Source organism: Lithobates pipiens, unplaced genomic scaffold (genome assembly GCF_037356315.1).
Source record: "Lithobates pipiens isolate NorthernLeopardFrog02 unplaced genomic scaffold, aLitPip1_a1.2 Scaffold_22, whole genome shotgun sequence".
NCBI lineage: Eukaryota > Metazoa > Chordata > Amphibia > Anura > Ranidae > Lithobates > Lithobates pipiens.
Window position 1 is genome coordinate 262750467 of NW_027507784.1, and position 23521 is coordinate 262773987.

Below are 23521 nucleotides of genomic sequence, written 5' to 3' on the forward strand. Positions count from 1 at the left end.
TACGGTTCCCTGCATGAAAGGGCTGCCAACTCAGACACCCTTCTAGCCAAGTTGATAGCAATCAGGAAAAGCCTAGCTTGCATGACAGCAAGTCTAATGGAATTTCAGTAGGTTCAAATGGTTGTTTCTGTAACACAGACAGCACCAAGTTAAAGTCCCAAGGAAACATAGGTGACCTAATGAGGGGGAAGCAAGTGAGCTGCTCCTTGCATAAAGGTTTAGATCAGTGAATGGGAGGCTAAAAGGCCTTTGGAAGTACCGATAGGGCCGAAACCTGACCTCTGATTGTACTCAAAGCCAAACTTGATTTCCACAGCTGACTGTAGAAAAAATAATTCTCCCAATCACATATTTCCAAGGATACCATTTTCTGGCTTCACACCATGCAATAAAAGTATTCCAGACCTTATGATAAATCTTCCTAGAATACCACCAGCTGGGGGGCATGGCTTAAGCATGACGGAGTAAGGCAGCGGGCTTGCTGAGCTCCCGGTCTCGAGCCCTCTCTCGGCTATTAGTTTTTTATTCCATAACCACGGTATGCTGCCTAAAAGGCATAGATCTCGCACCGCTCCCCGGGGGATTGCAGTTCCTAAGAACCCTGCTGAAATCCGACGCTTCCTAAGACAATTACCACCTAACACGGAAGGATCCCTAGTTACAGCCTTACGTGTTGAAGGGCTGGAGCCGCTCTGCCTGCGGGCTCCTCCTCCTCTGGACCTCCTGATCCTCTCGATCCCCCTCTCAACCCCCCCCCGGCTCTACTCCGCAGCCCGGTGACAGTGGTGATAGAGGGGAGAGCGGTGTATCCTCGCAGGAGATGGCGTCCGGAAGTCTCGCCGAATCTTCAACGAATCAGGACATCCGGACCTCCTCCAGGCATTACCGACACCGAGGCTTTGATTTCACGGCTCGAGGAGACTAACCGCCGTGATCTACTAGAGGTAAGGGGGGAGGTTGGTAATCTAGTGGAACGGTTGGCTACAGGAGTAGCTGTGGTCACCTCACTAGAAAATAGGGTGCTGGCGTTGGAGCAGGAGAGAATCCAGCAACGAGAGGTGACCGCTGCTATGCAACTACAAGTGGAGGAGGTTGAGGACCGCAGTCGTCGCTCTAACGTGCGACTCCGGGGCATTCCTGAATCCGTAGGGACAGGAGATCTAGGTCAGGTGGTACTGGGGGTGCTTCGTACAGTGTTGGCTGATTCGAACGTGATCTTTGAATTAGACCGTGTCCATAGAATCCCGGGACCTGCCTCAACCGACCCATTGAGACCAAGGGACGTGATCTGTCGGTTCCATAGTTACACCCAGAAAGAACTAGTGTTACATCATGCATGGGAACATGGAACAGTAGACTTAGAAGGAGCCCAGGTGATTTTGTTGCCAGATCTCTCCAGGGCCACGTTGAAACGCAGAGCCCTGCTGCGGCCCTTACTGGATCTTGCTAAACAGCGTGGTTATTCTTATCGCTGGGGATATCCTCTAGCGGTGACTTTCAGGAAGGAGTCGTCTACATTTACACTCCGGGCTCCAACTGATCTCCCAGCCTTATTTAATTTTTTAGGGGAGGAACCAATCCCGATCCCGGATTGGCAACAACTAATACCTCGTATTTTAAGTAGACTGGGTGGTCCCCTACACAATGGGTCATCATCTAGTCACCATCAGCAGTCAGGAAGACGACAGCGTTCTGTACCAGGTGAACCACCGCATGAATAACCTAGGGGTAGGTCGTGGTTCCCCCTGTGGTCCCCCTCCCACGACGGTTTCCTCCCTCACGACGGCTACTTATATAGGACACTAGAGAGATATGCTCGACATTCTCGATGGAAGATGGAGGTACTCTGGTATTGGGGTAACGATTATTCTTCATCACTTCGGGGGGGGGGGTAATTTTGGGGAGATTGTGGGGGAGGTCGTGGGGTTAGGGGGTAAGATGTATAGGATAGGATAGGTTATGTGAGAGACAGAGATTTGCCTCCCTAGCCCCTAGTCCCACCCGCTTAGATTTAGACTGCTACCTTACGGGGCCTATTGATCCTATGACTTTGCTCGTTGGGACGGGGGTTTATGAGAAGGACCAAGAAGGAACAAGACGAACCCACGAACATATTAAACCCTCTACAGGATTTTATGGAGGAGCCTAATTCCCAATAAGCTTGAACGTTTCTTTTTTGGTTCCTGAACATTCTTGAGGACTTACTGTGATGCTGTGATGTTGGGTATGGGATAGTGGATTTAGTAATAAGGATATAGATGGGGTTTTCTTTATTGTTTTTTCCCTTTTTTTTTTTATATATGAAGGGACTTGGGTATTGGATTGAAGGGTAGGGGTGGTGTGGTAATTAGAGGAGACCGGGAGGTGAGTGGAGGGAAGGTAGAGATATTTTTGGTATGCTTTTTATATACGTTTCCCCCCCCCCCCCTTTTTTTATTTTTACGGTCCCTACCCTTATCCCTTTCCCCTGCCCTCTTCCCTGCCCTACGCCCTCCTTTTTGTCCCCGCCCACGCCTAAACCCCCTTTTTTTTCCCCTCCCGCTCTCTTTTGCTGGTTGCCGCTTATCATTGGTCTCTGGGAGCGAGTACAAGATTTAGTGGTTAAAATTGGGATAGAGAATATATAAGTAACCCAGGAAACAGATGATTCACTCCGGAGATATACGCATGCTATATGCATGTATGCATGTGGTATTAGGAGGAGGGGAGTGGGGGGGTGTTTTTTTTTTCTTCTCCGTTTACCTGGTATGATCACTGCGGACCTGACGGGTTCCCCTGTGCGTTCCCGGTTTTTGGGTGCGTCGGGGGACCCCCTCTAGGTTTTGCTGAGTAAAGAGATGGGTATTGATGTGTTCTTGTTTTCTGATTGGTGGTACAGATACGTTGCCTAACGGTTATTTACATATGCATATCGATATTGGATATATTATATTTTTATTTCTTTTTGCTGAGCCTGGGGGGCTTGAGATCCGGGGACTCCCTCTCCGGATTGCTTACCCACTTACCCAATTAGGACGGCGCTTTAAATCCAGCATAACGCTGGTAAGTGCTTTAGCATAATTGTGCAATTTTAGTATAATATTCCTGGATTAGTAAATCCAGGATAACCTTTTTTTGTTTTTTTTTGTTTTTTTCTCTCTTTTTTTTTTTGTGTGCTGCTCCTTGGGTTTCTACCGGGGACGCGATGGCAAGCTCTTTGAAAATTATCTCTTTGAATGTCAAGGGACTGAATTCCCCTGAAAAAAGGCGAGTGCTCCAGCGGGAGTTGAGGACATCTCATATGGATGTAGCATTCCTTCAAGAAACTCATTTTAAAACTACTAGCCTCCCGATACTAAGTTCGCGAGCTTTTACCCATATTTATCACTCTACCAATTTATTGTCTAAAACTAAGGGGGTTTCCATTATGATTTCGAGTGGCCTCCCATGGGTCATGCAGGATTTACTGGATGACCCTGAGGGGCGCTTTTTGTTTATTAAAGGTAAAATAGGAGAACTTATCTTTACTTAACTACAGTGTATGCTCCCAATGAACGTCAGGATGTGTTCCTTAATACGATTTTACACAAACTATGTGATTTCCGTGAAGGTCAGATGATATTGGGAGGGGACTTTAATGTTCCCCTCTTTCCGTCAGTTGATACCTCTAACTACTGTTCCTTGGTCTCCGCTGCGTTAAGAAAACGGATATCTAAATGTCTATTGGCCGATCAGTTAATGGATGTTTGGCGCTTACAGCATTCAGGGGAACGGGACTATTCTTTTTATTCTCCCCCCCATAGATCATATTCAAGGATAGACTTTTTCTTGATACCACACGATCAGTTGCATTTAGTAATTGCCTCTTCCATTGGCCATATTACATGGTCTGAAAATGCCCCTGTAATTATTACATACAAGCTTTCTAGGCAGTTCTCGCCCAGATCTACTTTTTGGCGTCTAAATGAGAGCCTCCTACAGACACCAGAAGTTCTGGCGGATGTAACAAAGGAATTGGGCCTTGATACACAGGATTGCGATCAAGGTATAATTTGGGAGGCTCACAAATCGGTGCTCCGTGGAATACTTATTAAGCATGGGGCACACATTAAGAGATTACGTAACGAACAACTGACCAAACTTTATCAAGACCTGGCCCATGTGGAGGCGCAACATAAAAACATGCCCCTTCACGAGATTTGGAGATTGAATTGGGGATGCTTCACACCCAGATTACAGATTTACTCCATTACAAAGCAAAGGCAGCACTTCAATTTTGACGTAAATTGACCTACGAGTCAGGAGACAAGTGTGGGAAATTAGTGGGAAAATCGGTCAAGGAATTGAAATTAGCTTCCTTTATACCACAGATGACGACCGACAAGGGTCAAAGGGTCTCGACCCCGACACAAATAGCGGAAGTTTTGGGGAAATTCTATGCTAATCTTTATAATATACCAGACTCAGAAGTAAAGCAAGCCGATATAGATAGCTATGTAGCTAGCGCTGGCTTAACGACCCTTTCATCAGAGTCAAAGGAATCCTTAGAAAACCCGATCACGTTAGAAGAAGTCCAAACAGCAGTGGGCTCATTGAAGCTGGGTAAAGCTCCGGGCCCAGATGGATATACGGCGCAATACTATAAGATCTTTCTCCCTATTCTTGGCCCGCAGTTAGTGAACTTATTTAATGCTCTGAGCTCGAATGTGGATTTTCCATTAGATACTCTTAGAGCCCATATTTCGTTGATCCCTAAGGAAGAAAAAGACCCAGGACTCTGCGGGAGTTATAGGCCTATCTCCCTACTCAATTTAGACTTGAAATTATTTTCTAAAATTCTGGCAACCCGAATGGCCCAACACATGCAGTCCCTTATTCATGCTGATCAGGTGGGGTTTATCCCCGCCAGAGAAGCCAGGGACAATACTATCGAGGTGCTTGCTCTGGTACATAAAGCAAAATCTACAAAGACCCCGTGTCTCCTTGTAAATACGGACGCTGAGAAAGCCTTCGATAGGGTTAATTGGAATTTTATGTTTTCGGTCCATTATATAGGACTGGGAGACCGGATGTTGACATGGATTAGGAAGATATACTCACGACCCTCAGCTTAAGTTAAGGTGAATGGGGTGCTTACATCTCCGATATGCATAAGGAATGGGACTAGACAAGGTTGCCCGTTGTCCCCTCTCTTGTTTGTACTGTCCCTGGAGCCTCTATTAGCTTCTATCCGCCGGAATTCGGACATTATGGGCCTTCATATGGGTACCACTGAATGTAAAATATCTGCTTTTGCAGATGATATGATGTTTTCACTTACAAACCCCAGAATTTCTTTGCCAAACTTATTTCGAGAATTTAAGGTTTACGGGAAGCTCTCACATCTGAAAATAAATTTCTTAAAGTCTGAAGCTATGGGGGTAGCTATCTCTTCGAATGTGTTGCAGGATTTGCAATCGGGTTTTCGGCTTAAGTGGACAGACTCAGCTCTTAAATATTTAGGTACTTATATTCCGGCAGATATTGCGCATACGTTTAAGTTGAACTTTCCCATTCTTATGGTTAAGACTCGCAACCTGCTGCATAAGTGGCACTCGGGCCTTCATTCTTGGTTCGGGAGATGCAACCAAATTAAAATTAGTATACTTTCTAAGTTTATATATCTTTTCCGAGCTTTTCCGATCCGGATCCCGGCTCTATTTTTCAAACAAATTCAAACTTTGATCACTCAATTTATATGGGCATACAAAAAACCCAGACTTAAGCGTTCCCAATTAACCTTATCTAAACAACAGGGGGGGTTGGCCTTACCTGACTTACGACGTTACTATATGGCTTCCCATTTGGAGCGCATTTTAGACTGGAATCGTAACAACTTCACTAAGCTTTGGGTTCGACTAGAGCAATCCCAATCTGGTTTTCCTTTGAGAAGTGCCATTTGGTGCTATCAAGCACTACCGGCAGAGATAAAATCACATCCTACTATTGGGGCGACATTGAAAACTGGTTACTTAATTGTTTCCCAGAATAAGCTTACATCTCTGACATCCCCTTTGTACCCTATATTAGGCCATCCACATTTTGAGCCGGGGAATTATTCCCAAGATTACAAAGGTCTCAGGGATTCAGCACTAGACCATGCATCGAAATCTGTTATTAATGGGCAGTGGCCATCTATGCCCTCCTTAATTGATCCGATGGGGTTATACTGTTTAACATTTTGGAGGGCGGCGCAACTACACCATTTCTTGCATTCTATTCCTAACTCCCTAGCTTTCACTAGTCCTTTAACAGGATTTGAGGTATTATGTGGGAGTGAAGGACCCTTGGCTCATAGCCTCTCTCAGATTTATGCTCTCTTGAACAAGCCAGAGGACCACCTCCACTTGTCTTGTTTATTAAGATGGGAGAGAGATCTTGGCTGTGTTTTCTCCCCAATACAGAAACAACGTATTATCATTTTGACTCTTAAATCCTCGTTGTGTACTAGGATACAAGAGATGAACTTTAAAATTCTCACCAGGTGGTATTTGACCCCGTCTAAACTGCGTAAATGTTTTCCATCTGCCTCTAACAGGTGTTGGAGATGCGGTGAAAATGAGGGTACGTTGCTCCACATTTTTTGGTCATGCCCTAGTTTGCTGGATTTTTGGAAGGAAGTCCGCCGTATAACTCAAATGTTTACGGATTTTTCCATTCCAGAAGAGGCTGTTTTTTTTCTTCTGCACCACTCTCAGATTCCAATTAAGCAGTATAAAAAAATCTATTTTGCGACATTTATTGAATGCGGCGAAATCCTGCATCCCCCTTTGTTGGAAACAGAGCTCTCCTCCCTCTATTGCACATTGGATCAGGAAAATAGAGGATATAAAGAAAATGGAAGATTTGATTCTGACGGCTCAGAATAAACAAGACATTTTTAAACAGACATGGGATCCTTGGAATGTCTTTTTACTCTCGCTGGAAGGACATAGACTACAGGTGTCTTAAAGCTTAGTAGTTTCCCCGGTCCGGTCCATGTGTTATGATTTGCCATCGTGCCCTGTTCGGCTCTGCCTAGTTCCATTCTATCCCCTGGGACTTTAAGGGTGCGGCAGGAAGAATACAATTAAGAGCAGTCATTTGCCCTTAGTATACGATCCGATCTACTTTACCTATTTTTTCTTTTTTTTTTTTCCTTCTTTTTTATTATTCTTGTGGAAAGAGTGAAAATGGGAAAGACTGTTCCCCCCCACCCCCCCCCCACCCCCGGAGAGGGGCTGGGATAGGGGGTTTGGGACTAGGGAGACCCCGGATCTTGGCATTGTTCCTCCTTTTTCTCTTTTTCTTTTTTGATACCTCTTAAAGGTGGAAAGCCTGATTGTTATTGTTTGTATATTCTTAATAAGGTTTATGTATTTGCCTTATGTTTTGTACCTATTTGTCTATATCGTACCTTGGGGACTGTTTTCCCTTGTTTGGAGCTTAATAAAACTATATTTGAAAAAAATAAAAAAAATCTTCCTAGTGACAGCTTTTCTAGCATTCAATAGAGTTGACGCCACTGGTCCCGGGATGCAACGGTCCTTTAACACCCTGCCTTCAAAAGCTATGCCATCAAATTTATAGACTGTAAATTGGGATGGAATATAGGACCTTGAGGACAGTAGATTGGGGCGACGCAGAAGAGTCCATGGCCTGTCTATCGTCAGTCTCACAATCTTCAAGAACCAGGGCCTTCTGGGCCAGGCTGGTGTCACCAGAATGACTGGAACCCCCTCTCTCTGAATCCTGCGCAACAAATGTGGAAGCAGGGGGACCGGAGGGAAAGCATAAATCAGGGAGTACTGGCTCCATGGAACCATCAGAGAATCTGCTCCAATCACCAGAAGATATCTTGTTTGAGACACAAACTACTGTAGCTTGTTGTTGAACCTGGATGCCAGTAAATTGACCTCTGGCCATCCCCAATGTTGGCAAATTTCCTGAAACACCTCTGGGTGTAGGGACCATTTCCCCAGGTAGATCTGCTGGTGGCTGAGATAATCTGCCTTCCAGTTCTCTACTCCCGGGATATGGACTGTCAATATCATTGGCAAATGTCCCCTCTGCCCAGGCTAGTATGTAGTTCAGGACCTTCAGAGCTGAATGACTCCTGGTACTGCCTTGGTGGTTTTTATATAGGCCACTGCCGTGGCATTGTTGGACTGAACCCTGATGGAGTAGTCCTGAAGCTTCATCTTCCAGGACCGCAGGGCCAGACATGCTGCCCGTAATTCTAGGACGTTGATGGGCAGGGTCTGCTCTGTCTGACCATTTCCCCTGAGCCCGTCTAGGGTCGCTCCCCAGCCTAAGAGACCGGCATCTGTAGTCAGTACTCTCCAAGTAACCAGGAGAAAGGATTTTCCATTTCACAGGTTCTGATCCTGCAACCACCAGTTTTGGCTTAAGCATTCCTGAGGAGATAAGCATATTGGATAATCCAGTACTCTTCTTCCTCTGTTCCAAGCCAACAAGATGTCTTGTTGTAAAGGCCTGGAAAGGAACTGGGCATAGGACACTGCCTCGGAGGATACCATCCTCCCTAGAAGACTCATACAGAGGCGAATGGAGGGATGTCTGGTGCCCCTTATCTGACACACCAGATCCTTCAGAGCACAGATCCTTACCGGTGGGCAAGAATACTCTTGCTTGGACTGTGTTTAGAATCAGACCTAAATACCTTACACTTTGAGCTGGTCTCAGGGCTGACTTCGGTATTTATGATCCAGCCTAAGCTTTTCAAATACCTCACTGTGTATATTATGCTCTGTTCTAGAGGCTGTACTGCGTGATCTCTGAGCAGGAGGCCGTCCATATACCAGAGCACCAGGATCTCTTGGGCCCTTAAAAGACCCAGTACTGGTGCTAGGACCTTTGTGAACACCCAGGGAGCTGTAGCAAGCCCAAAGGGTAGAGCCACAAACTGAAAATTACGTTCCTCTACTGCAAAACTTAGGAACCTCTGATGAGAAAAGATAGGCATGTGCAAGTACACATCCTTTATATCGATGGAGGCTAAAAAGTATCCCTTCGGTTGTGAGGTTGCTAATGACTCCATCTGAAAGGACTGGATCAACAGAGCCTTGTTCAGGGACCTTGGCTCCAAACTGGGCCTTGCGTCCCAGTTTGATTTTTGAACTGTAAACAGATTTGAGTAAAACCCTGTGCCCCTTTCGAATACAGAAATCCCTACAATCACTCCTTGATGCACTAGATGATGTAGTGCCTGAAGCAATACTTTTTTTGGCAGATCAGAGGGAACGCTGGATCTTATAAACACCCCCCCCCCCCCCCCGCAACTCCAGCTTGTAATCGTGAGATAGAATTGGAGGTCACCCACTCGTCCTGAATTGTTGTTTTTCAAAAGTCCACAAAGTGCAGCAGCCTTCCGCCCACCCGATGGAGTGGGGGCCTGCCCTCAAAAGGAGGGCTTGATGCTTGGTTTAGAAGAATTTTGGAACCAGGGCTTTCTCTGGCCCTGTGGCTTGCCCCTGGCCCTAGTGCCCTGTTGGCAGAACCGCCCTGACGCTGAGACATTTCAGGAAGCAGTCCCTGGGTTTTTAAATTAGGGACATTTGGTGCTTTTCTTCAAAGGAAGTAGAGAACTCTTCCCTTTGTCCAAGTGATCACCGAATAAACGTTCCTCATGAAACCGGAAACCTGCCAATAACTTTTCACAAGGAAGCTCGGCTTTCCAGTTCTTAAGCCATAAAAGTACATGCATATGTACAGACAAGAGAGCCAGACGAAAAATCTGCTGTATTGAATCCTTTAAAGTAGTGGTAATCAACACCTGTCCTCAAAGCCCACTAACAGGCCAGGTTAAATACATCACAGGTGATATAATTTGCTGCTCAGTGATTGCAGTATTCTAGTCTGCATCTCCCCCAAGGTAATACTTAAAAACCTGGCCTGTTAGTGGGTCCTGAGGACAGGGTTGATGACCACTGCATTAAAGCATCAACAGCAAAAACGCAGCGCCCGAGGAATATTGGTCTTGCTTTCCGGCAGATCATCCTCCTGGTTAGGCCTATCCGACCATTTGGCCTGATCCTTTATGGACTGGCCAATACCAATTGGTGCAACAGCTGGCTGAATAGCTGAATTGGTCAAAGAAAAGGAAGCCTTTAATAACTCCAATTTCTTGTCAACAGGGTCTTTCAAGCCCTGTGCGTTATCTATCAGACAAGTCAAGTTCTTGTTTAAGGAAAAGACTGCTGTATCTACGGCTGGCATGTTCCATTTTTTAACAAACTTTTCATCCATGGGATATAAAAGGGAAAACCTTTTAGGAGGCAAAAAGTCCTGTCAGGATGTTCCCAATCAGCATACACCGGAACATTTGTGCGACCTGAAAAGGTTGCACAAATGTTCCGGTCCCAAATAGGACCAAGGCAAAACTAACCATTTCGGTCAGAGTCAGGATCAAAAGCCTCTGCAACTGAGAGACAGACATCGACTGGATATCTTCTTGTCCAGATTGCTCTAGACTCATCTGCCGGGCACTCCACCAAATTGAGCTTTCAGCTCTTCCCCATCAACAACTCATTCCTGCTCCAGATTAGGAGACTCTGGGGAGGGGGATCTGTCAGGCTTCCTGTCACCCTGTAGGATGGAGGCAATCATGCCGGCAATCGTCTGCTCTAACCTGGCTAGGGCTGAGGAAAGTTCATCCTTAGTGATAAAGGGTGAAGCAGCAGCCTTGACTGTAAGCACAATACCAGATAGGCACAGTGGCTCAGATTGCCCAGGAGCCTCTGGTCTTTCAGGGGATACAACACTAGGGATACGACTAAGTTCAGCAGAAACTACTGATGGCATAGATGTGCTCTTCCTTATGGTGTTAGTAACACTCCTCTTTTTGGAAGACTTTCAATGCCGCAAACAAAGTACTTGGGTGTAGTTAAAACACCTCAGAAGGGAGACCCTTTGATAGGATTCAACAAGCCCCTATGCAACAATCCTGCAGAGCACCTTTAGCCTGCCAAGCAACACCTGACTCACGTGACTCGTAAGGAAAAATGAACCAAGAGTCTGTTCAGAGCCTGCTCCCACAGCTGCCTTCTGGAAGCACCACATGCTTGGCATGCACTGCTTAAATAAGCTGGGTGTGCGCCGGAACTTTCCAAGCGTGTGTGCGCACACGCATGTGCACAGTCCCGGCGAGTGTGCGTGACTATTTGCGTACGTCATACACCAAACAGGTAAAGAACAACCAGACAAGCAAAAAGAGTACACTGCAAACACCCACAGCTAGCCCAGAACTCCGCTGTATGGTCACTGTACACAGGTGTACAGCCTTTAGCTAGCTTGACTGATTGTTACATTCACTGGGACACCCCACAATAAAATAAAAGGGGTTTCACTTACCCGTCCAGGTGCAGGGCCACTTAGAAGCTAAGGGCCCAATCTTTACCAATCACGGTGGGTTTCTGTCACCTGGAACGTCAAGGACTGGGTACCCTTTCACGTTTAGGGTCCACTCCCTTGGACCCGTACAGCACCCTGCAGGAAATGTCTTAGCATCCAAGATTTCCACTGCGCATGGTCCAGCGCCCGGAGGCCACATTACAGGTAAAACCTCACAAGATCTTGAGTCTTCTTTGCGAGGCTCGGGTACCATTTATCCAAGCATAAAAGCCTGTGTCAAATGGATACAATCGATCAATCCCTTCATTCATTTAACAGTTTGTGGGACATATGACCAGGAGCTCAAAAAAACCGTGCCATCCACCTTGCAGACACTGGTAAAAAACTAAAGCACTTCCTGTATGGGAGGAGTTATATAGGGGATCACTTCCTGTCTGAAGACCTTTGGTCGACCAGTGTCAATTCACCTAATGATGGAGTATAACCCAGCAGGTAATGAATATTAGCCTGATTCTGTGTTCCATGATGTAGGAATTGATCTCCATGTGCCCTGTCCACACCACTAGTATCCTGTCCGATATTCATTATTATTTCTGCGCAGGAGTCTGCAATGCGTATGCAGTTTTCTACACAGGAAAAAACTGACATGACATCAACATTTTTGAACAGGCACATAACTGACGTGCATGGAAACTGAGGTCTCTGCAAGTGAAATCTGAGCAGCCATCAGTTCTCATGCAAAGTATGGTGTGAACGAGCCCTTAATGATAATTTTGAGTACAGCAGAGGAAGGAGATGAACCACTTCCTGACCAGCTGCCGCAGTTATCCTGTGGCAGGTTGGCACTGCTGGGCGAGCTGTCGTAGCTATATGTTGGCTCTTTAAGACGTTGTAGCAGGCGGGCGTCTGCAGCGTGTCCCCGGAGCCAATGCACGTGCCCATCGCCGGGCACCAGCGATCGCCTGTGACAGAGCGAGAACCGGAATGTGTGTGTGTGTGTTGGTTCTGTCAGGGGAGAGGAGACAGATCATGTGTAGGAACAACGATCTCTCCTCCAATCAGCCACATTCTCTCTCCCCCCAAGTTATAACACATATAGGGAACATTTAACTCCCTGATCGCCCCCTAGTATTAAACCCTTCCTGCCAGTGACAATTATACAGTAATTAGTGCCTATTTATAGCACTGATCACTGTATAAACATCAATGGTTAAAAAAAAAAAAAAAAAAGTATCAGATGTGTCTGCCGCAATATCTCCCGATAAAAGAAAAAAAAAAAAAATAAATAAAAAAAAAATCGCTGCCATTACTAGCAAAAAAATGAAATGCCATAAAACCTATCCCCCATTTTGTAGACGCTATAACTTTTGTGCAAACCAATCAATATACGCTTATTGCGATTTTTTTTATACCAAAAATATGTAAAATACATATGGGTCTAAACTGACAAAACTGTTTTTTTTAAATGTTTATTATACAAAATAGTGTTTTTTCCCCGCCCCAAAATTGTCGCTTTTTTTTATAGCGCCAAAAATAACTGCTGAGGTGATCAAATACCACCAAAAGGAAGCTCTATTTGTGGGAGAAAAAAGGATATACATTTTCTTTGGGTAAAACATCCCACGGCCGCACAATTGTGGGTTAAAGCGACGCAGTGCCGTATTGCAAAAAATGGTCTGGCCAGGAAGGGGGCAAATCCTTCCAGGGCTGAAGTGGTTAAGCACTTGTGAAGTATAAGAAAAATTGTTTTTTTTTTTTTTTTTTAAAAGAGCGGAATGTCTGTGCTGTAAGAGAGACCAAGTGGAAAAATAAATAAATAAAACCAGTAAGCGCCACCTGGGGAGGACATGGAAACACTGAAGGTCTTCAAGAGGAAATAAACCCTGATGGGCTTTACTTCCCATTTCCCTGCAAAAGTAAAGCCTAATGGGCTACTATGCATCGCATTGCATGCACGCGGGAGCTGCCAGTCACGGTATGACCCCTTTAGAAATGGCACGATCTGCCCTTTCTAAAGTGCACATGCACTTGGACATTGGCACCATAGACATTGGCATATGCACCGTAGACATTGGTGCAAGGCTTTATTGGAGGTTTAGGAAATATTTCCAGCACCTACAGGTAAGCCTTAACCACTTTTAGATCAGACCACTTTATGCGATTCGGCACTGCGTCGCTTTAACTGACAATTGCGTGGACGTGCCTCCTAAACAAAATCGATGCATTTTTCCCACAATTAGAGCTTTCTTTTGGTGGTATTTGATCATTCCTGTGGTTTTTATTTTTTGCGCTATAAACAAAAAAAAAAAAAAGAGCGATAATTTAGAAAAAAATAAAAAATAAAAAAGCAGTATTTTTTACTTTTTGCTATAATAAATATCCCCCTCAGTTTAGGCCGATACGTATTCTTCTACATATTTTTGGTAAAAACCGCAATAAGCGAATGATTGGTTTGCGCAAAATTTATAGCGTTTACAAAATAGGGGATCGTTTTATGGCATTTATATTTTTTTTTAGTAGTAATGGCGGCGATCTTTATTGTACTGCGACATTATGGCGGACATTTTTGGGACCACTCATTTATACAGCAATCAGTGCTATACAAATACACGGATTCCTGTGTAAATGACACTGGCAGTGAAGGGGTTAACCAGGGGGTGGCAGTGTAGGGAGCAGAGATCAGTGTCCCTTGTTGCTAGGCAGAACAGGGAGATGCTGTTTACTTTCGCATCTCTCCGTTCAGCCTCCCCATGAGACGATCGCGGGTATCCCCGTGGCGATAGAGTCCGCGGGACCCACGACCAGACTCACGGGGGTCCCGACCAGCAGGTGCACGCGATGGCAGGGCAACAATTTCAAATGGACGTACCTGTACACCAATTTGCCTGCCCGAGCCATTCTGCCAACGTACATCGCCGTGGAAGTGGTTAATATAGGCTTACCTGTAGATAAGAGTGGTTGTACAGGGTGTACAACCACTTTCAGTGGTGATATAAAAAAGGTATCTGTTTCTTCTCTCTTGCATGTGTGTATTCATTGTGTTTCATGGGGGAAAAAATACAAACACGCATAAAATTATAAACTTACCTTTATATATGAATAGTAATGTCCAGTATGACAACTGAAGCCACTATGTACAAGTACAGCATACAGTTTGTATATAAGTGCTTCTCCATTTGGATGAGAGGTGTACGGACGGATGTCAAGGTATTCTGGGTATTTTATTTCCTAAAATTGACAACAAAATGATGTCTAGTAGTCATTAAACTAGATGGCTCAATTGATAAGTACATAGAATGCAAAAATATAAATATATAAATATATATATATATATTTTATATGAAACATTACCATTTTCAAAAATCATGCACAAATATTACACAAAAACTTTGTAGAAAGTGTAGAAACAGAAAATAATATCAACATTTGCCTTTAAGACAGCAATTCTATTTAACCACCTCAATACAGTGCAGTTACACCCCCTTCCTGACCAGACCAATTTTCAGCTTTCAGCGCTCTCACAGTTTGAATGACAATTACTCAGTCATGCAACACTGTACCCATATGAAACTCACGTCCTTTTTTCCACACAGAGCTTTCTTTTAGTGGTATTTAATCACTAGTGAGTTTTTTATTTTTTGTGCTATAAATAAAATGTAAATTTTGTGAAAAAAATGCTTTTTTGTTTTTGTCATAAATTTTTGCTAATTAGTAATTTTTCTTCATACATTTTGGCCAAAATTTATACTGCTACATATCTTTGGTAAAAATAACCCACATTAGTATATATTATTTGGGTTTTGTGAAAGTTATAGAGTCTACAAACTATGGTGCCAATCGCTGAAAATTGATCACTTCTGATCAGGCCTTTAGTACATCAGGTGAGTCTCATTTCTTGAGACACTAAAGTCAGGAAAGTAAAAATACCTCCCAAATGACCCCTTTTTACAAAGTAGACATCCCAAGGTATTAAGTAAGTAGCATGATGAGTTTTTTTAAGTTGTCATTTTTTCCCACAATTCTTTGCAAAATGAAGATTTTTTTTTACAAAATTGTCATATTATCAGGTTATTTCTCACACACAACATATGCATACAACAAATTACACCCCAAAATACATTCTGCTACTCTTCCCGAGTACGGCGATACCACATGTGTGAGACTTTTACACAGCCTGGCCACATACAGAGCACCAACATTGATGTAGTACCTTCAGACGTTCTACGAGCAAAAACGACACATCTCATTTCTCAACCACCTATTACACTTTTGAAGGCCCTGGAGTACCAGGACAATGGAATTTCCCATAAAATGACCCCATTTTGGAAAGCAAACACCCCAACGTATAATCTGTGAGGCATAAGGAGTCTTTTGAATGGTTACTTTTTTTCCAGAAGTTTTTGGAATATGTGGAAAAAAATTAAAACACATTTTTTTTTTTTTTTACACAAAATTGTCAATTTATGAGATATTTCTAACACATAGCATGTATATAGCAAAAATTACAACCCACAACACATTTTGCTACTCCTCCCGAGTATGGCGATACCACATGTGTAGGACTTTTACACAGCCTGGCCACATAGAGAGGCCGAACATTGAAGTAGTACGTTCAGGCGTTCTAGGAGCATAAATGACACATCTCATTTCATTCCTACCCATCACACTTTTTAAGGTCCTGGACCACCAGGACAGTGAAATTACCCACAAAATGACCCCATTTTGGAAAGCAAACATCCCAACGTATATTCTATGAGACATGGCCTGCAAATAGGTACTCGGGTACTCTGATGGGCTGGAGACAGGTACTCTGATGGCCTGGTGACATGTACTCTGTTGGCTTGGTGACTGGTATTTGGGTACTCTGAAGGGCAGTTACAGGTACTCATATGGACTGTGACAGGTACTCGGGTACCCCGATGGGCCGCGACAGCTACACTGATGGGCCGCGACAGCTACTCGGGTACCCCGATGGGCCGCGACAGCTACTCGGGTACCCCGATGGGCCGCGACAGCTACTCGGGTACCCCGATGGGCCGCGACAGGTACTCGGGTACCCCGATGGGCCGCGACAGGTACTCGGGTACCCCGATGGGCCGCGACAGGTACTCGGGTACCCCGATGGGCCGCGACAGGTACTCGGGTACCCCGATGGGCCGGGACAGGTACTCGGGTACCCCGATGGGCCGGGACAGGTACTCAAATACTCTGATGGACTGTGACAGGTACGCTGATGGACTGTGATTGACAGGTACTATGAGGGATGGTGACAGGTCCTCTTTATTGGGGGGGGGGGGGGGCAATCAGTGTGATTGGTGTACACTAGGCGGTAATGAGATGTTACCGCTATCTCCTCCTCACACACGATCGGTGTGTGAGGAGGAGAACAACCCGGTAACATCACGTTACCGCGGTTTGTTTACATTTTAGTGATCGGCTGTGAAAGGATCACAGCCGATAACGTGGGTAAACAGCCGGCCAATGGCTGTTTACCAACGTCGGTGACAAACAGTGTTCCCGGGGAACACGCCGCCACCGACATGCACGCGCAGCGCGTTTGCGATCGCGCGTATGCGCCGTGCACAGCCGGGGTGTGACCATGTGTGATCGCCGTGACTTCATCACGGCCGATCACGTGGTAAACAGCCATAACCAATGGCTGTTCACCCCGTTCGGTGGCGAGCGGTGTCTCCGTGACACGCCGCCACCGAAGAAACAGGGATACGCGCGCACGATCGCGCGCATTCCCTGTTTAAACGGGAGGTCGTCATATGACGGCCTCCCGCCACAACAGGTGCGTCGCCTGGCCTTCATTGGACGGTCGGCGGTCAGCATCTAGTTAATATACATGCAGTTTTAAATGTACAACACTTTCACTGTCTTATTTCCAATTCAACCCATCTCTCAAGTAATCCTATACCAACTCATTGACCAGTTTATTCATTGCAGATTGTTCTTAGTTTTTTTGTTTGCGGTCATACAGCAAAATGAAGATGGGACTGATCCGATGTCTCCCTGATACTATATATGTAATCTGAATGTACTTCATAAAATTTAAAGCATCGATATCTACCAAGCCACTAAATCTGCAAAAATGCTCCAGAAAATGCTCAGCTCCAGACCTGCAGGAAAAACTCCACTACGCTCACAGTTACCTGCAGGAATTCATCCATGTACGGTTCTCCAGCCCTCTGGCATAAAAACGACCTTGTTTCAAGATGCGAATCAGTCCAGAGAGCCTGCTGCCATTTTTCTGTTGCTAAATTTTGTGTTTTAGTACGCAAGTAATTTATTTCCATTTTAAAAGAATGGCTTTTTTGGTCTCAACTCTTCCATGAAGACAAGTACTGATAAGTCCTCTATAGAGTGTAGGCTGGTGGAATGTGTCAGGGTGCAATATGCCGATGGTTCCCCGGTTAGGCTGGGCTCCCCTTGTAAAGGTCTTTAAATCACTAAAATCACTTGCCATCCTTAGGCCATAGTATATTACACATTATAGAATGTAAGCTCTATGAGCAGGGTCCTCCTGTACCCTTTTGTATTGCACTGTAATTGTTGTCCCCCTATACATTGTAAAGCGCTGCGTAAACTGTTGGCGCTATATAAATCATGAATAATAATAATATATACACACACACTAACAAAAGTGAGTACATACCTCACATTTTTGTAAATATTTTATTATATCTTTTCAAGTGACAACACTGACAAAATTACACGTTGCTACAGTGTAAAGTAGTGAGTGTATAGCTTGTATAAAACAGTGTAAATTTTAAATAACGCCACACAGCCATTGATGTCTAAACCATTGGCAACGAAAGTGAGTATACCACTAAGTGAAAATGCCCAAACTGGGCTCAAGGTGTCATGATTTTATGTGGACATCATTTTCCAGCACGGCCTTAACCCCCTTGGGCATGGAGTTCATAAGAGCTTCACAGATTGCCACTGGAGTCCTTTTCCACTCCTTCATGACATCATGGAGCTGGTGGATGTTAGAGAGACCTTGCACCCCTCCACCTTCCATTTGAGGATGCCTCACAGATGCTCAATAGTGTTTAGGTCTAGGGACATGCTTGACCAGTCCATCACCTTTACCCTCGGCTTCTTTAGCAAGGAAGTGGTTGTCTTGGAGATGTTTGGGGTCGTTATGTTGAAATACTGGCCAGCAGCCCAGTTTCTGAAGGGAGGGGGACCATGCTCTGCTTCAGTATGCCACAGTACATGTTGGCATTCATGGTTCCCTCAATGAACTGTAGCTCCCCAGTGCTGGCAGCACTCATGCAGCCCCAGACTATAACACCCCCATCATGCTTGACTGTCGCAAGACACACTTGTCTTTGTACGCCTCACCTAGTTGCCGCAAAACACATGCTTGACACCATCTGAACCAAATATGTTTATCTTTGTCTCATCAGACCACAGGACAGTAATCCATGTTCTTAGTCTGCTTGTCTTCAAACTGTTTGCAGGCTCTCTTCTGTATCATCTTTAGGAGAGGCTCCCCTTCTGGGATCTGATGCAGTGTGTGGCGTATGGTCTGACCACTGGCAGGCTGACCCCCCCCCCCCCCCCACCCCTTCAACCTCTGCAGAAATGCTGGCAGCACTCAAACATCTATTTCCCAAAGACAACCTCTGGATATGACGCCAAGCACGTGCACTCAACTTCTTTGGTCGACCTTGGCAAGACCTGTTCGGAGTGGAACCTGTGCTGTTAAACCACTGTATGGTCTTTACCACTGTGCTGCAGCTCAGTGTCTTGGCAATATTCTTAAAGCCTAGGATATATATATATATATATATATATATCTCATGTAGGAGCGTGCCACACCTGTTAGCGGCACAGGAACCTAGACAAAAAAGGTAGGAGGGGGCAACATGGGCCATGTTTTTAAAACCGTGCTCAAGGGCCACAAGTTATGGTTTTGCATTTTTTTTGGGAGCAGAAGGCCTAAATGCAAACCCTTGTCATCTTCTCCTGACCTGGACTATCTGCATCCCTCAGAGTCCTGCAGTTTCATCTTAGTTGGTTCCTCATGGTAAAACTAGTCATTCTGACAGCAACTACTTCAGACAGAAGGGTGTTGAAGATTGAAGTCTTTTTGGATTTTTTATTTTTTTATTTTTTTTTACTAGAAATTGAGATACGCTCCAAAGCTTAATTTTAAAAGTGGTATCCAGCAAAACTGGGAAGCAGTCCCTCTGAGTCACCAATTACACAGCAGGAAGATTTCAGGTCCTTACACATGGTAAAGTTGATAACCGTGTACTTGCAAAGTTCAAAAGACATGAGGAAAGGGGACAATTTTTTCATTTTGCCTTCAGATCCTCAGGTGTCATCTTCTATTGGATTAACGGAGTGATTCGACTGGCATGCACAAAGTAGGTCTTTCTGCTCCAAAACAGGTGCAAACTCATTCGACTAGAGGGATAGCAGCCTTTGAGGCCGTTATGGCAAGATTTGGTGGAAGATACACATAAGAGGGCAAGATGAAGTTCTTGTGAGGCCTGCATTAAAACCTTACAAGCTAGGACATGCGGTGAGCAAGTTCAGCAAAGTTTGGGACAAGAGAATTCTTTTGGTCTTTAGCAGCTTTTCTTTGATTGTCAGTGTCACTTTTCAGATGTTCTTTCCCACTCATTTATTCAGTTAGATTATATCCCACTGAGGCAGGCCAAGAAAAAACTGAAAATTGTCAGATACGTACCGTAATTTTCCTTTCCTGGCCTATCCTCATGGCCTGTTGGAGGCTATGTTATCGAACACTTCAGTTGTGGAGGGGCTGACTTATTTAGCTAGGAGGCACCGTGGAGAATATATACACACACACATACATATATATATATATATATATATATATATATATATACACACAATATATATATATATATATATATATATATATATATATATATATATATATATATATATACACACACACACACACAATATATATATATATATATATATATATATATATATATATATATATATATATATATATATACACACACACACACACGTATTTCTTTTCTCCTTGGGAGCAGACATGATCCTAGTAGCTTTATTTTTAGAGCTAGGCGATTGGCTTTTAGGTAAAAGTGATGCAAGCAGCTCTTCTGTCGCCTGATTACGTTTACGTTAATCCCCTCTGTTCTTGGGCTCTACCATTCCACCGGGGACCACTAAGTGGTCAGGACTAACTTGTGTGGTTGGAGTGGCTGGAGTAACTGTGGAAAGGTTGGAGCGGGCAGATTAACTGTGTGGAGTGTTTGGTGCGAGTAAAAAGATAGTAAACATTACACTAACCAATTGATTGATCAAATTTAAAAAGTGCACATTACAAGCTTGATAAAGTTGAAATGCATTTCTCACTCTATTTATATAGCACAGTTAATTGCAACGCTGTTGCCCAAAGTGATTTGCAGTTACATTAAAACATACATTTATAAAAACATTAGCAGTATTATGAAGCCTAGCAGATGAAGGTATGACCACATGCATTTGAGGGAGGGGTCTCAGCATCTTGACGTAGAATGGAGGTGAAGGTGTGCTATCTGTTTGATGATAATCAGTGTTTACAACCACTGTTTCCTTGCAACGCTCATGCCCTGTTAATGCAGGCTCTAAGCGTGTTCACAACCACTGCTCAAAACACAATACACAGGATCATGATAGCTGTAAAAACTGCAGTACTTCAAATGGTCGTATTTTAAAAACTATAAATAAGATGCATAGTAGGTCTCTGAAATAATAAAAATGAAGGCACAGTCACAGTTTAGACATTGTCCTTCAAATTGAATTGGGATGTGCAGATAGGCATCCCTCAAATCCAAAGTGGCCATGAAGCAGTTTGGGTAAAGCAGGTTTTTGATTGAGAACCCCATCTCCATATGAAAGTGCTTGTACCTGATCGAACAGTTTATAGACTGGAGGCCAATATTTTCCTGGTGGCTTTCTGATGACAAATATATGGGAATAATATCCCTTGTCCTAATCCAACCAGGGAACTGGGATCAGGACTTTGGAAGACCACATATGTGCAACTTTGAGGCAGCCCCGTCTGACCAGGTTTTAAGCCATAGGCTTCTTCAGGCTGAATTCACTAAGGCTGAAGCCCTAGCCTGCATTCTTAACCAAACGTTGGAACAACCCTAGTGGTGGACTTTAGGCACATACACTGAGTATCAAGTATGTAAAGTACAAAAGATTTTTTTTACTGAAATATTAAAAGAAAAACATAGGCTTCATTCTTACAGACACCGTGGAAGAATGAGCCAAAAACCCCACTAAAAGAAAGAGGGAAAGATTTCAGAATCTGCTCTCTAGGGGTACGTGCCAACAAATGTGTTTGTATTTGTGTCAACCATACTTCTAAATTTCTGGCTGCACAAGTGGAGGCCAGAGCTGGTTTAAGGTTCCCAATGGCTGAGTCCCAGGCTCTGTGAGGGATATCTCCTCTTGTATCCATCGGATACCTTAGTGTGCCCATATCGTCAAACACTATGTCAAAGTTTTTCGAAACTTTTGAAATTGGTTTGTTTAACTTAGGATCTTTGTTCCCTGGCTGCTCTGTGTCCTCTTCAAATGGAAACCTTTTAAGGTTAAAAGAAAATAAATGTTTTCTCAATGGATTTTCACACTCCAGCTTGATAGTATCAAGAAGGGAACAAGGGCACGGGAAAAACTCTAGCCCTTTTCTTATGCAAACCTTTGACCACAAGGTCACGTTTAGACAATTCTACCTTCTCTTCTATATCAAGTGTCGCATAGATGACTTATTAAAGGCTACATCTTCCAATGATAAGTTATACCTCGAGCCCCTTGCGGATTCTCGATCCCTGGGCCCTGTATCTGACCCAGATTCTTCCGGAGAAGAATGGGCAGATCTGGCTTCAGCCTCAGAGTTTCCACTCTTTACGTGGAGCGCTAGGACCGGCTGAAATCCTAATTGGGGATGGGCTCTCCGAGGGGACCTGAATCTTGTCAATTAAGAGTTTTAAAATAAGCTAAATGTAGCCATAAGCTCATCTCTAACAGAATTTCAGCATTTTCTGACAGGAGACAACCAGGTCACCCTTAACTAGGCTGTCTATACAGGTGCGGCAAACTGCATTGCTCCATCAGGAATTTTTTTCTGAAAACTGCACATTTCCTTTTGGTGGCTGCGCATGGGCCTTGTCCTGAGTCTTAGCCTGCAAGAGAACAAATGACCCCTATAAATTTTACACCACATACACTCCATAACACCCCGGGCAGGAGAAAAGGAAAATGTGCCCCCTTCACCTAAGTCCCTACTGGTTACAAGGGGGAGAACACTCACAGGATGTGCAAGTAAAATGCACTTCAGGCTTACCTGTGAGGTGCTGCTGGGGTTCACCATTTTTAAAACCATTAGCCTCCCAGCGTCCCTGTTTGCACTGTTCAGAGACCGGAACTAGCTCCTCCGGCACCTGCTGATAGCGCCACATGCCACAGAAGTGACCCCGCCGAGTACTTCCTGTGGGCCAGCTTGAAATGCAAGTTCCGCCCCTCCACGTGCGCAGCTTCCGCTCTTCCACTACACACTCCAGCCAGACTGTTTAGCAGGGAAAACAAGCCGGATGCCGACATGTGGCTCGCGGGCAGGAGCTCAGACGAACACCGCAGTGCTGGCATGTGCCTCTCTGGGACCTAAGAAGAAGGTAGGAATACCACACAATAGCCACACTCTAAGAAACATGTTACCCCCCCCGTTCGGTAGTAAACAGTTGGAGAAAAAAAAAAAAAAAAAAAAAGAGACCCGCAAGACAATAGCATAATGTGCTAGTATGCATTGCATACTAGCATATTATGAAATACTTACCTTACAAGGAAGTCCCCGCAGCGGCACTAGGTTACTGTTGAGGGAACCAACATAATCCCTCTGCATTTCTTCCATGTTCACAGGCTCCGGCGCTTGAGTTGACGAGCCACAATGAAGTCACTCCCGTGAGTGGGAGCCCTCCGTTCCAGCAAGGAGTTCAGAAGTTCTGGCATGACATCCTGGACCTTCAGAGAGTATGCGCAGCTGACGTCAGTGGCTGCATGCAGGGTGAATATCTCCTAAACTGCAGGTTTAGGAGATATTCATTTTACCCACAGATAAGCCTTATTATAGGCTTACCTG

The 23521-nt window shown here is 44.5% G+C and overlaps 1 protein-coding gene across 7 annotated transcripts in view; it reads right to left on the reverse strand.

The window, feature by feature from the left end:
* The window catches only part of USP42 (ubiquitin specific peptidase 42), a 128112-nt gene that overhangs the window by 23607 nt on the left and 80984 nt on the right, over nt 1–23521 (reverse strand). For all 7 annotated transcript variants that reach the window (XM_077449021.1, XM_077449024.1, XM_077449022.1 and 4 more), the window contains one exon: nt 14458–14598. In XM_077449021.1, coding sequence (XP_077305147.1) covers nt 14458–14598 — 141 coding nt within the window. The remainder of the gene's footprint in view (nt 1–14457; nt 14599–23521) is intronic.